The sequence below is a fragment of the Erpetoichthys calabaricus genome, chromosome 12, assembly GCF_900747795.2.
Source record: "Erpetoichthys calabaricus chromosome 12, fErpCal1.3, whole genome shotgun sequence".
NCBI classification, from domain to species: domain Eukaryota; kingdom Metazoa; phylum Chordata; class Cladistia; order Polypteriformes; family Polypteridae; genus Erpetoichthys; species Erpetoichthys calabaricus.
In genome coordinates, this window is record NC_041405.2 from 50,169,317 (window position 1) to 50,182,182 (window position 12,866).

Below are 12,866 nucleotides of genomic sequence, written 5' to 3' on the forward strand. Positions count from 1 at the left end.
TAGATTAAGATTATATTAGAGAAATAAATTCTGTTCTGTATCAGGAGAATATTCATAAATGATTTGATTTCCTAAGTTTTCCTGTTAAACACCATTCTAGTTTAAGTTTTCAGTAAGTGATGGAAAATTAAGACTGTTTCTATACTCCCATTAACATTTTTTCTTTTGCTTTCCCCAGATCATTTTTCCAGAGCCTGTGTGTTCTAGGATACTGCATTCTTCCTTTAACTGTTGCAATGATCATCTGCAGACTGGTCCTGCTCGGCAGCGAGGGAATCGTTAGTTTTATAATTCGATTCATAGTGGTTATTGTTTCCTTTGGCTGGTCTACATTTGGTAAGGAACTTTTTGTGCTTACTCTGACAAATGGTTATATAGGTACATAGGTAGTTTGTTTAATAATTTAAAAATTTTACCATGGTGGCTCTGAAGTTACAATTCATTTATGTCAATAATATTTGCCATGATCAATGTCTAGTCTACTGAAAGATTTAACGCTACAAATAGTACCAGTAGAGGTTCACAAGTTGATGTATTCACAGCTCCCTTGAAAGCTTTTGATATACAAGTCATGTTTTTTCACAAGTTGTCTGCTGTAAATTTGCCTATACCTGTCTGATCTATCTGATTAAAGTCTGAAGGATCAGTACGCATAAAGTTGTCTTGATCGCCTGTGAGAGGGAAAAAGGCAAGACATATAAATTTGCATTTCATGGAGGTTTTGAAATAACCATATTGGTGAATAACTTGATGTAAACACCGTTCTTCACAAATTCCACAGTCAATGTAAAGAATAAAAATATATTTTTAGGTGCAATTTAGTTGTCTTACAAAAATATTGGGAAGATGGCATTCTGTTCATTCAAACCTTTATCAACTATGCATTTAAATCTGAAAAACCACAATCAGCCTTTCTTAAAGTAATAAGTCGTCTTTCTCATTTGATCTTCTTATATAGGATGATCTTTCAGCATTGCATTCTCAAATTGCCTTTCTCTTTTTCAATTAGAATTGTCCATGTAAACTATAAAAAGTATTTTAAAAAATTAAATATATTATCCTTGAATGGGAAATGCAATTGGCCTTATTCAGTATAAAAAAATAACTCAAAAAAAAATGGGAAAGTGTACATTAATAAAAAATTGTGAGTGGTCTCCCCTGGACTTTCTCATATACTCAGATATGGGAATGGATATTTAAGGAGTGAACTGTAAGACAATGATTATATTTTTATATGATGTACATTAAAGATCCAACAGCAAATCAAATTAATAATATATTGAACAATTATTATAAAAGTAAAGTTGAATAAATCGGACTCTGCAGCTGCATGAATTAAAGGTAAAGTACCACTTCCGGTTAACAGAAATAGCCCAAAAGTTGATAGAAATCTACATTTTGTACCTAATACTTGTGTGTAAAATTTGGTTGACCTAAATGAAAGCGTACTCAAGTTATCGTGTTTACATATACACACAGACATAATTCCAAAAATTGTATTTTTGGAATCGGACGTCTAAAATGTGGTGATTCATCAAAATCTCGAAATGGATACGAGAAAGTCAGAGAGGTCTAAAACGTTGGGATTCATCAAAATCTCAACATCTAATCTTTGGGCGATTATAATACTTTCCCTATACTTTGTATTCAATAAAGTAAAAAAGTAGTCATTTTTAATCATTTTAAAAATTCTGTAGGCTGAAAGTATCTCTTTTTACATTTTTTTTCTTCATTTCATAATTCTATTGCTTATCACACAGCCAGAAAAAAAATTGTCGCACAGAAATGAGAAGATTATTAGGGTTTTGGTGAAGCTTTAATTGAACAACCTATTCACTGTGCTTGCTTCATTTGTTGCAATTTACCTTTTTTGATGAAAATACATTTTTCCAAAATCACAAATAAGACCAAAGGACAGAAGACTCTGCAAAACGAGTGCATGGAAACTTTTAATCTTCATCAGAGTCATTCAGTTTGTGTAAGAAAAAGAATATTTCTAGAAAGTTTTCAACTACAATTATAATTAATTCCCGATGGGATTAATATAGTTTATCTAATCAAATTTAATCATGTCAGGACATGGTCCAAATAATTCAATTGATCATCAGTTTGGATTTTTAGACATCCTTCAAATGTAACCCATTCTTCATTTTAACAGTGGAACTACTCAAATACCGGAATACCCTGTACTCACGTTAGGCCCATTACTTTGTTATGTTCAAAATGATTTGAATTTTTATCCTTGCTCATTGTCCTTCTGAAATGCACTTACAAAGATGATCCATTGGTGTTCGCCATCCTAATTTGAATAGCATTGAGTTCTCATAAGCTGTTACTGATAGAGTAATTATTTAAAAATGGAATCCAGATGTACCTAATAGTGCCTCCTTAGGGCACGTACATTTATAAATCTGAAATCTGATTTGCTGTCAGTATCGAAACGATTTTCCTTTTTATTCCGTATGGCTTGTGTTAAATAATAGCTTGGTATCCCCTTAAGATGTTTATTTGGGGACTATTGGTAGTCTGTGTTTATGTAAGCAAAATAGACTTTTTACCTAGCTGAAGTAAGGTTTACTGTATTACTTCATATTAAAATATGTCAAATAACTGCACAGTGTACTTCAGTTTTAATCAATATTGTAGTGCTTTTATTTAGCATTAATTGTAATTTAATTTTTTATTTATTTACAAATGTGTGCTTTAAAGTGAGTTATGCAGTAATACAGTTACCGCATATTTCTATATAAAAATAGTCCAGAAACAGAGTCAATCTTGTAATTCACAGAAGCAGTTGAAATTCATTAATCTTGACACTTAAAACCCTACCCTAACCAACCCACTGCAGAGATAGGTAATAATGAAATTCTGAGTATGTTATACCTTCTCGTATTCATTTGTTCGGCGTGAGTTAAACAGAAATGTAATCAGGAGCCTGTCAAGCTTATTTTAAAATCATGTTAATTCATTCTTGACAGATTGCAAAAAAGCTCTGCACTTTTCCACAAAAGTCCCCCCCCCCCCCCAAGTTTTATGTAACATAACGTCATTTTGGATAATGAATGGTGCCTTAGGATTCTCTCAGAAGAGCAAGATTAGTTGATGCTCTAACAATGTAGTATTAACTGTGTTAAAAACAAAAAGCATTTCATGGGATGTACTTTCACATGAACGTATACTTTAGGTAATTTTAATCTGGATAATTGTGCTGGATGTAGGATTTTAAGATGTATTACTGCATGCTTTGGAGAGGACCCTTCTACAGACCTGCCTAAGATCATCGAACAGTAGATAGATAGATAGATAGATAGATAGATAGATAGATAGATAGATAGATAGATAGATAGATAGATAGATACTTTATTAAAATTAATTGATAAAATCTGGAATTAATAGAGATCTCACTAGTAGCTAAAATATGTACATTGATGGATTATTAGGGAAGTTGGGCAGTTTCCTTTTAACAAATTATAAGTGTGTTGAGGGAATTGTATTGTTGCAAATACTTTGTCAATATAAAATTGTTTTGACGGTTGAAATAAATGACTTCTTTATAGTTAGAGAGGTACTCAGTTATCCTTTATTGGAGCTGCACAGAACAGCTTCTCTGCCTTACAGTGGTGTCTACATCTGTTCCATATTTTAACCAAGTGAAGCACAATCTGATTTTAAGGAAGTTAGTTATGAATTATGCTGACTGGAACATTGAGCAAAGCATATAACGAGTAATTTCTAGAAAGTTTTCTTTCCAGTGTTCTCTCAGTTCCTTCTGCTTCATTCTATTGTGAGAAATTACAAATATTTGCACCCCTGTTGTAAGCTTGATTATCCAGAAGGCAAGCAGGTCATATATTAAAAGAATGACATTGTAGAGGTCAGGTAGTGTCATGCAACCTTGTAATTCAGTCCTAAGAGATGAATGATCAGCAGTTCACTAGCAGAAGCAAAAAGCATTGGGAGATAGTTAACAGCCCTGCTGTGAAGTTGTATGAATTTATACTGTTTACACCTATGTAGGGTTCTGGCCTTGAGTTAAATAAGTAACTTAATCCAAACGTAAATATTTTATCCAAACCCAAATTTGCGAGAGACAGTAAAGAGTTATCCCAATTCCACTCTATGACATGCTTTTTCTGTATCCAGAGATAACACTTCAAGAAGCTCAGGCACCGAGAAGCCATATATTATTTCCAATGATTATTGAATTTTTAACAGTAGATTTCTACATTTAACAAATCCAGTTTGATATTGTGATATTATTATAGAGAACACTTTCTGAATTTAATTTGCTAAAATGTTTACCAGTTCATCAACATTTTTATTCAGTAAAAAGATTGCAAATTCCATAGGGTTATTTTTCTTCATTGGGAAAACAATACTTGATGCATGATATAAAATGTGGTATTATAAGGAGAGGATCAGAACAATTTTGTAATAGTATTTTTGCCGTATCTAAAACAAATGTACATTTTGTGTACACACTCTATGTATTATAACAATGAACACATAGAAAAATGCAGATGTTTAGTGTCTAATGTGAGAGACAGAAGTTGGTTGGAATCATCAGGTGTGTGATCACACCACTGGCAATGAATATTATGCATTGCATTTCACAGGTCATCTTTTCCATCTGGTTGTTAGGCTGTTGAAGGTTTGTGCGCTAAATAAAGGAACGTTACTGCAGCATCTATAAATGCCAGCGTTGGAGAGAATATTGATAGTGAACCAGTTTGCAGACATTGTTGAATAAATGACTGGCAACACTCAAAATCAAATTGTTGAGTATAATGAAGAACCCCATCTGAAGTGGAGTTCAGATGGCTTGCTGTTGTTGTGTAATACTTGCATAGTGCGCACACATTGCAAGGTTAGGTTTGAAGTTTGCTGTACTTATTATTTGACTTTCAGTAGTTTTGTGTTGTATAAGTTTATTTGGGGTTTATTTCAGTTCTTATTGGTTGCAATATTCGGTTCCCCACTTTCTTTGAGGTAGCCTGTTGTTTCCATACACTAGGTTTGTTTCAGCTTCTAAATTGATTTTGATTTACGACGGTACGGTACAAGTTTACAGATCGAAGTGTTACATTTTTACAGGATGTACTTCAGGAGAAATAATTTATACCCCAAATTCACATTAATCATACTGATTACCCATTTCAATTCAAATTAATATAGTTTCCTGTAAAATTTTGCTGTGACTGTCAACAAAAGCCAAGGTCAGTCACTAGAAAAAGCGGAAGAATGTTTTATTCATGAGCAGTTATATGTAGCATGTTCAGCAGTATGCAGTTACAGTGACCTTATAATATTAGCCCCTTGTTTAAAAAAGAAAAAAAAAAACAACTAAAAATATTGTATACAGAAAAGTATTTAATTAGTTAAAAAGCGCTTCTGATACATTTGATTAACTTATGATGCTATAACCGGGGTCCATTTTCTTAGAAGGTTTCCTGGTTGAAGAACTGGACCATCAGAGATATTTTATAATTGGAACAATTTAGTGAAACCAGTTTTTCATTTAAATGGGTTATGCAATGTTGGCAGCAGATGGTGCTGTTTTCTGAAGTCTCCTTAGTTTCTGTTCATTGCTATACATATTGAAACTGTTTAACAATCCATTTCCAATTTAATGTTTTCTTTTTCTTCCTTGACAGCCTCTACAGCCTTTTTGGCTGACAGTCAGCCTCCCAATCGCAAAGCACTTGTTGTCTATCCCATATTCCTCTTCTACTTTGTAATTAGTTGGATGATCCTCACTTTTGCTCCTTCTTCAAGCAGTAGCACAAAGACCGTGGGACACTGAAGTTTCAAAGTTGATCACTGGACAAAAGTGCAAAGAGCAGTTTCTGCTCTGCAAGACTTGGCACAAATTTAATAACCGCAGCAGACATCTAAAGTGATGTGCATGTATTTTTGAAGTTTTGAAGGAAGGAAGAAAGAAAGAAATACAAAAAGGCTGTCCTGCTCAGTCTGTCCTGGGCACTGAAGGATATCTGATGCAGTCTCAAATTCCCATTTTCAGTCTACTTATCTGTATCTCCACTTGCCTCTCTTTAGTTGAATTTGTCTGTACAGTTCCTAGGATTTGGGATTGATTTTTATCATGTACTTTCAAACAGAGTGGCACAGAAAAGTCCCGCATGCATTTATTTTGTTTTCAAAACAGTGGATAATTAATGCCTAAGGTTATTACATCATCAGTGCACTGCCGTTTGAATGTGTCTTCTTACAAACACGTGTGTGTGCTGCAGATTTAGCTAGACTGTATCTTCAAAATAACAGTCCATTGGGCACTACCCAATGATGACATTTCTTTCATGACCAGCATTTTGGATGATGGGATGTGTGCTTCCATTTTATTTACACACCATACACTCATTTTTGCTGGTGTGTGTGTAAATAAAAATGTTTGTGTGGGAGGAGGAGCAGAAGCCTGAGAAGTGTTTGAGGCGAGTGTTTACTTTCACTGCCTTGCAGCTGGCTCCTGGAGCAGATTTACTGCAGCTGTCTAACAGACACCCCCCCAGCCCCCTTTTACAGTAACAAAACATGTGTGCAAATAACAGAAGTGCTAATTAAACAGAGTCTGGGATGGGGAACTGCATGACTCATTGGTTATCCACTTTTTTCTATGGTTCCTGTTTGTATACTGTATAAAGAGAGCCTAAATCCATGGACTAGTGTATCGATAAATCAGCGGGCATTTTGTTTTTTCTTATTGATTTCAGTCACGTTCCACTCTGATGCAATACAGTATCTTCGTGGCTCATGTTTATGGTGCACGTTCATACTTGGGTGACACCTTTTTTCAAATACAAATGATTTTTTTTAATATATTTTTTTGGAGTGTTGAATAATGTAGATTTTTCATGTATTTTTCTTAATTTATTTGAAGATTTGGATTTTGCTTGTGGAGAAAATCTATTCTGCTAAAGTATTTTGCATTTCTTGTACCTGGTTTTGGGGGGTGGAGGGTGTCATTTAAGTTCTAACCCTAAAGAGGACTTAAAGTTGTTTTGAGGTTTTAATTCTTTATGGACATTATTCATTTAAATATTACATCATTTTCTAGATGTTTTTCCCAGGCGTATAGTTTAGCAAGCCTGCAAATGACTTTAATATGTTTTCAGCTTGTCCTCTTACTGAGCAAGACTAGTTTTGGTCTCAGGGCTCACAGCCTGTTTATTATTTGCAGTTAGGAGTCAACCTGTCTTACTGACTTTCTCATAACCTGTAGACCTAGAATGTCTTTATCTTATGGTGGTGGTTATATTTAAAATAACACTAAAAATCAAAAGAGAATTAGGTCTGTGAACCAGGAATTATCCAAAGGATAATTGCATTCTCAGTTTGGAGACTGTATTCAGACTGGGAGTTAATAATTGTCACTGTGTGTATTTAAATTTTGGGAGGCAATGACATGAATTCCCCTTTCCATAAGGACAGTAGTTTTCCTTGTCACGGAAAGCCAGCTTGTCATTTTTGCACTCTCTATTTACTATGAAGCAGGATACTTCAATCAAATGCCTTACTTTACAAGATTGTTTACTGATTTACGTGTGTATCTTTATTTCACATCACATCTGTTGCTATTGTCAGAGTTTTGGAATTGGCACCTCTAAACCTTGGTAAAGCTGTCAGCCATCTGTTTAAGGATCACTAAACACAGACCCAGAATTGTCTTCAAAGTTCACAAATTGTGTCCACCATCACATTTGCAGAAAACAATCTGCACCCATATTGGCTGTGTAAACTGCATTCCACTAATTGCACTGTAAATGACTTCTATATTAAAAAAAAATTACCAATAAAATGTTTTGGCAAGTACCAGTTCAGTGTTGTTTTCCTTTGTGAAGAAAGGTTGAGTTGGAATAGAACTACAGTAAGTGCTGATGTTGTACAAAAGAAATGTCTTCTCTTTGTTCAGGAGTCGGCTTTTTAAGAGGTTTTACTTTACAAGATGACCGTTATCCATATGAAAATCCAGTCGGGCTTTTAAATGATTTCACATGAGATGAGCTGTATTCCCTAAGGTCCCCTGTAAGGTCTACTGGCTGTCACTCCAGCCACAGATATTTTTTCTATCTTTAAATTGATGACTTCCTTAGTTAGGCGTGTTATGAATTGGTGTAGAAATATTCAACAGCTTTATTTCATAAAGATGAGTGGCTTGATATCATGAATGTCTGATTTGTGTACATTTCAGAATTGTGATAAGATTCAAGTGAAGTCACTTTAGAAAGAGCAGGGGTTTATGTTCATAGTGTTATGTTAAGACCCTTTTTTGTCTTAGCATGCCATCCTGGTTTCTAACTCTCCTATTTTCATTTCAAGTACTTCCTCAGGAAGGCACTTTATTTCACATATTAGCTGATCTGCAATAACATGCTGCATAAGCTCCAACGCTGACAACTTTTCACTTCATGTGCCTTCTATAATCCCTAACTAATTAATTGTAAAATATAAATGGAGTCTGAAAAATGGGGCAGTGAATTGTTTTTCTTGCCTGAGTAGGCACTTTCAGGTAACATGGAGTTAAAAACCTGGTTGAATGTGAGGCGAGTTACAACCTGGGTTGGAGTTCTGCTACTAAGAAAATGCATTTAATGTCTGCTAGTCAGCATGAGCACTGACAAGACTGAATACTAATTTGTGTACCACGATGAATCTAATAAGTAGGTCCTAGTTAAACAAGACCCTCAGCGTCTAGAAATGAATAAATAGGAAGTATAAGGGCAAGGGTAGCCTCCTAGTATGGGCTCAATTTGTACAGAATCTTGTAGCCTTCCAGGACCTGATCTTGCCGCCCCCCTTCTAGTTTCTAAACACTATTGGGTGACAGTAAGTCTCTCCAGAAGGAGACTGTGTTGATTTTGTTGTAAAGAGGCATAGCGTGCCAGTCTCTGGCATGAAATGTAACATTTGACTTAATGAACCCACCGTTGATAATTTCACAACTTAATATGCCACTGTCCATTTCCTCTAAGAAACCCCCTGCAGTATTAACAACAGTTCCCGAAAACAGCAGTGTCTATTTAAAACAAGTAACTGAAACACATTTGTCACATAACCAACGCTACATCTGAGCCATACATCTTCCAATATTGAGCCCTCAGGCTCCTCATAACAGTGTAAGATGTTATCACAAATATTTAAACATTTGATGCTAGATAATAACAGGGAACTGATTCTGAAAAAATGTCCCGCCATTAACATCCAATAAAGGCTTCTTTGGCCAACGTGCTTTGGAATATGCTTTCATTTTTTTAAGGCCAGGTAGACAAACGTACTTTAAAGTCATAAATAATGTAACCGCCTTGTTGACCTTTATTTGCCATTTTAAAATATAGTCTATACTTCTTTGGGGTACTCACAGAATTGAGACCCTAAGTCTCTGTGGATATCATCAAAGGTTTCTTCATTGCCAAACTGTAGCAGTTGTAGCTTAATAATAGTAATTCTTTACATTTATATTTTGCTTTTCTCTCCACTGAAAGTGCTTTACCTAGTGAGTGGGGAGCCACTTCAGCCACCACTAATATGTAGCACTCACCTGGCAACCATTTTTGCGCCAGTGTGCTCACCACACATCAGCTGTTATGTGGTGCAGTGGTGAGAGAGAGAGACAATTAGAGACAAGGGATGATTAGGGGGCCAGAATGACTAATCTGTGGAGAGTAATTTAGCCTGGACATTGGGATACATCCTACTCTTCATGAAGGATGCCCAGGGTTTTTTAATGACCACAGAGAGTCAGGGCCTCAGTTTTAGGTCTCATTCAAAGAACAGTGTCACCATCTCTCTCCTGGGATCCACATTCAGACCACAGGGTAACACCTCGTCAATATCTCTTTCAGCAGCAATCCAAGTTTTTCTTGGTTGGTCTGCTATCCAAGTACTGGCCAGGCCTGAACTTGCTTAGCTTCAGGTGGGCTAGCTGTTCTGAAGTGTGTGTGCAATGGCAGCTGGCTTGGGTGCTGTTTCTTTTAGCTCAGCTGTATTGTTTGTATTCTGATGAACATGTTTCAGTTACTCGTTTTAAATATACTCTGCTATTATTGATAATTGAAATTAATTTTCCGCTCCGTGTCTCTTGCTTATTTCTAACACCTTGAAGTGATACCCTACAGTGTGTGGCAAAAAGATAGATAGATAGATAGATAGATAGATAGATAGATAGATAGATAGATAGATAGATAGATAGATAGATAGATAGATAGATACTTTATTAATCCCGATGGGAAATTCACAAATGGCAGCTTGGAGGAATTGTGCAGTAGGAATGTAAATGGATGACATGAAGATGTACTGTACTGTGCAGGAAGGCACTTTCCTGGAGCTTTGTGTGAGGCACACACTGAGCAGCATGGGGGGCTTCTCCAGTTGTGCAAGACTATGTGGAAGCAATTATGAAGATTAGCTCCATTACTTCAATCAAAACTTTTGTCTGCGGTGTGTGTGAGCCTGAAGAAAGTCCTCACTGGAGCTGATTTTTATCAAAAATAACAATATGAAAGAAGCAACAGGTGAAAAAGCTGACAGTCTGGAAATGAGGCTCCTCCGGCACTCTTGTAGGAATGTAGCTTTGACGCGGGACAAGTTCAAACTTTTTAATAATAAAAAAAAAAATCTGCATCTTTTGAATAAATGTTCACACACAGAGCAGCACCTTGAATATGAAAGGACTCAGTAATGTAACAGAGAACATGTCCATACAGTGAGTAGCTCTTTGAACCCGAGCTTCTCTGGAGCATGTTGACTTTGGCTAGATCATTTGCCAGGCACATAGTGGGGTTACAGATTAACACAAAGCAGCTCTTTGGTGTGAAGTCCCAGCTCCCTGCTGTCACCCCGTTCACCAGAGACACAAGTAATCTTCAAAAGGCGAGGACACGGCTTTCACTGTTCATAAATCCTGGGCTGTCCTTCACCTTTGGGTGGACAGCCTCACTGGATTTACGCACATTCCTTTTCTAAGCGTACGTGTGTGTGTTTTTTAGCAGAGCTAATTCTCACTCTCTAGGTAGTGGTGATCAGCAGCATGGGAGGTTAAAGGTCACAGACGCTAGCCCTGAAGGGGTCACCTAGTCGTCTGTTTTTTTTTTTCCTTTTCTCCCCTTTAACCGAGGCATGCCTTTTTATTTTAATGGTCCATCTGTAAAAATCCAAATTTCCCCCTCAGGATAAATAAAGATCTATCTAGCTATCAATATATGGTTCCTTTCACTATTTATCTATTATACAGTGCCTTTTACTCTCTCTGTCTATGTATCTATCTACTATATGCATCCATGGTGGATATGAGTGCAAGAAAAAGTAAGCTAGAATTACTGCACAAAGTGGCTACTTTAATTGAAGAAACACTGATTTCATCATCCTCTCAGGTGTGTGCATCTGAAGTGTTTACCTATAAATACACCACTTGATGCCACACTCTACAAACGATTCACCAACCAAATCACAGTAGTTGGTAGAATCTGCTTAAAAACTTTGTTGGCCACCCAAGCAGACACTGCCTCCTGAACCCGACACAGACAGGCATTGGACACAAGTTCAAGACACACACATTGATTTTCATTTTACCTCGTGGGAAACGCCTTCCCCCATTTCCCATGCTTACAACACAGTCCCAGCACAAACACAATAGTCTTCTCTCTCTCTCTCTTTCTCTTTTCCTTCTCCTCCACTCCTCGAGTCCAGCTTAGTCTTCCTCCTCCCGACTCTAGCTCCCCGCGTAGTGGCTGCTGGCTCCTTCTATAAGGCACCCGGAAGTGCTCCAGGTGCTTGATAACTCATTTCTGACAGCACTTCTGGGTATGGCAGAAGAACTGCCCATAAGGGCGCAGCAGCCCCTAGCAGCACCTGCGGATCCCAACAGGGCTGCACCAAACTCCAACTCCCATGAAGCTCTGGCCACGCTTGCTCCTCTGGTCCTCACAATGTGGAAGCATCGCTACAACGTACAGGAAAAAATAAACAAAAAATATTTCATGACATTTTATTAACAGTCATGTATAATTGTTATTTATTGTCACATTTCACAATGTATCTATCTATCTATCTATCTATCTATCTATCTATCTATCTATGTTGTAGAAGAGGCTTCAGAACCTATCCAATTAGAATTCTTGAATGGCTTTGCTGTCCATATGGTTCCAGTAATCCAGTGGCAGGAGTAACTATCGTCTCTCTAGATGGGTACTTTAGCAGGTCTCTCTGTCACTCTGGGATGGCCTACCCCTGACATAAACAGAAGCATCTCCTCCTCTGGTAAGAGAGGACTGGCTCCATTTCACATTGTTGCCCCAGTGCTGTGTCTTTCTGGCTATTCGTTACCTTGACCAAATGCTTGAAAAACCTCAAGAGTGGTCTCCCAATTCTTTTTTTTTTTTTTTTTAGGATTAATCCAGTTCTTAGTTTTTTTTCAATATTTGGAGCAGAGAATCGGTGTTTCAGATATTCAAGTTAATTTTCCACCGTGGTCCTTGTTTGTGTTGTGCTTTCTGGTTGTTCGAGGATGAACACAGACTCAGCGAGATACTTGCAAGATCTACACAAATGGTGACTAAGTCTAGGATTCATACTAGGGGCGCTGAATCTGTGAAGCACTGTGCTACCAGGCTACCCATATATGGTTATTGATAGTCAAATATGCTCACTCTCACAGTGCCATGTTAGAATTGCCATCTTGTTTTTAGGATGTGGATGGACGCTGAAGCACCTGGATAACACAGAGAGAACATTCAAAGTCCACACAGCCAATGCCTGAGCTAGTATGTGTATGCATGTCTCCCTAGAAGTATTCCATCTGGCCTCAAAGTGGAGCGTTGCAGTAATGGTTGTCCTTCTGGAAGTTTTTTCCGTTT

The 12,866-nt window shown here is 36.9% G+C and overlaps 1 protein-coding gene across 11 annotated transcripts in view; it reads left to right on the plus strand.

The window, feature by feature from the left end:
* Window positions 1–12,866, plus strand: part of yipf6 (Yip1 domain family, member 6) — a 798,052-nt gene that overhangs the window by 15,806 nt on the left and 769,380 nt on the right. For 10 of the 11 annotated variants that reach the window (XR_007936388.1, XR_007936389.1, XR_007936387.1 and 7 more), the window contains exons 6-7: window positions 179–336; window positions 5,655–5,918. Coding sequence is in view for 1 of the 11 variants with exons in the window: in XM_028815499.2 (XP_028671332.1) it covers window positions 179–336; window positions 5,655–5,803 (307 nt within the window). In the remaining 10 variants the exon portion in view is untranslated. Of the gene's footprint in view, window positions 1–178; window positions 337–5,654; window positions 7,828–12,866 lie in introns of those variants that run through there. The other variant, XM_028815499.2, reaches the window with a different exon arrangement.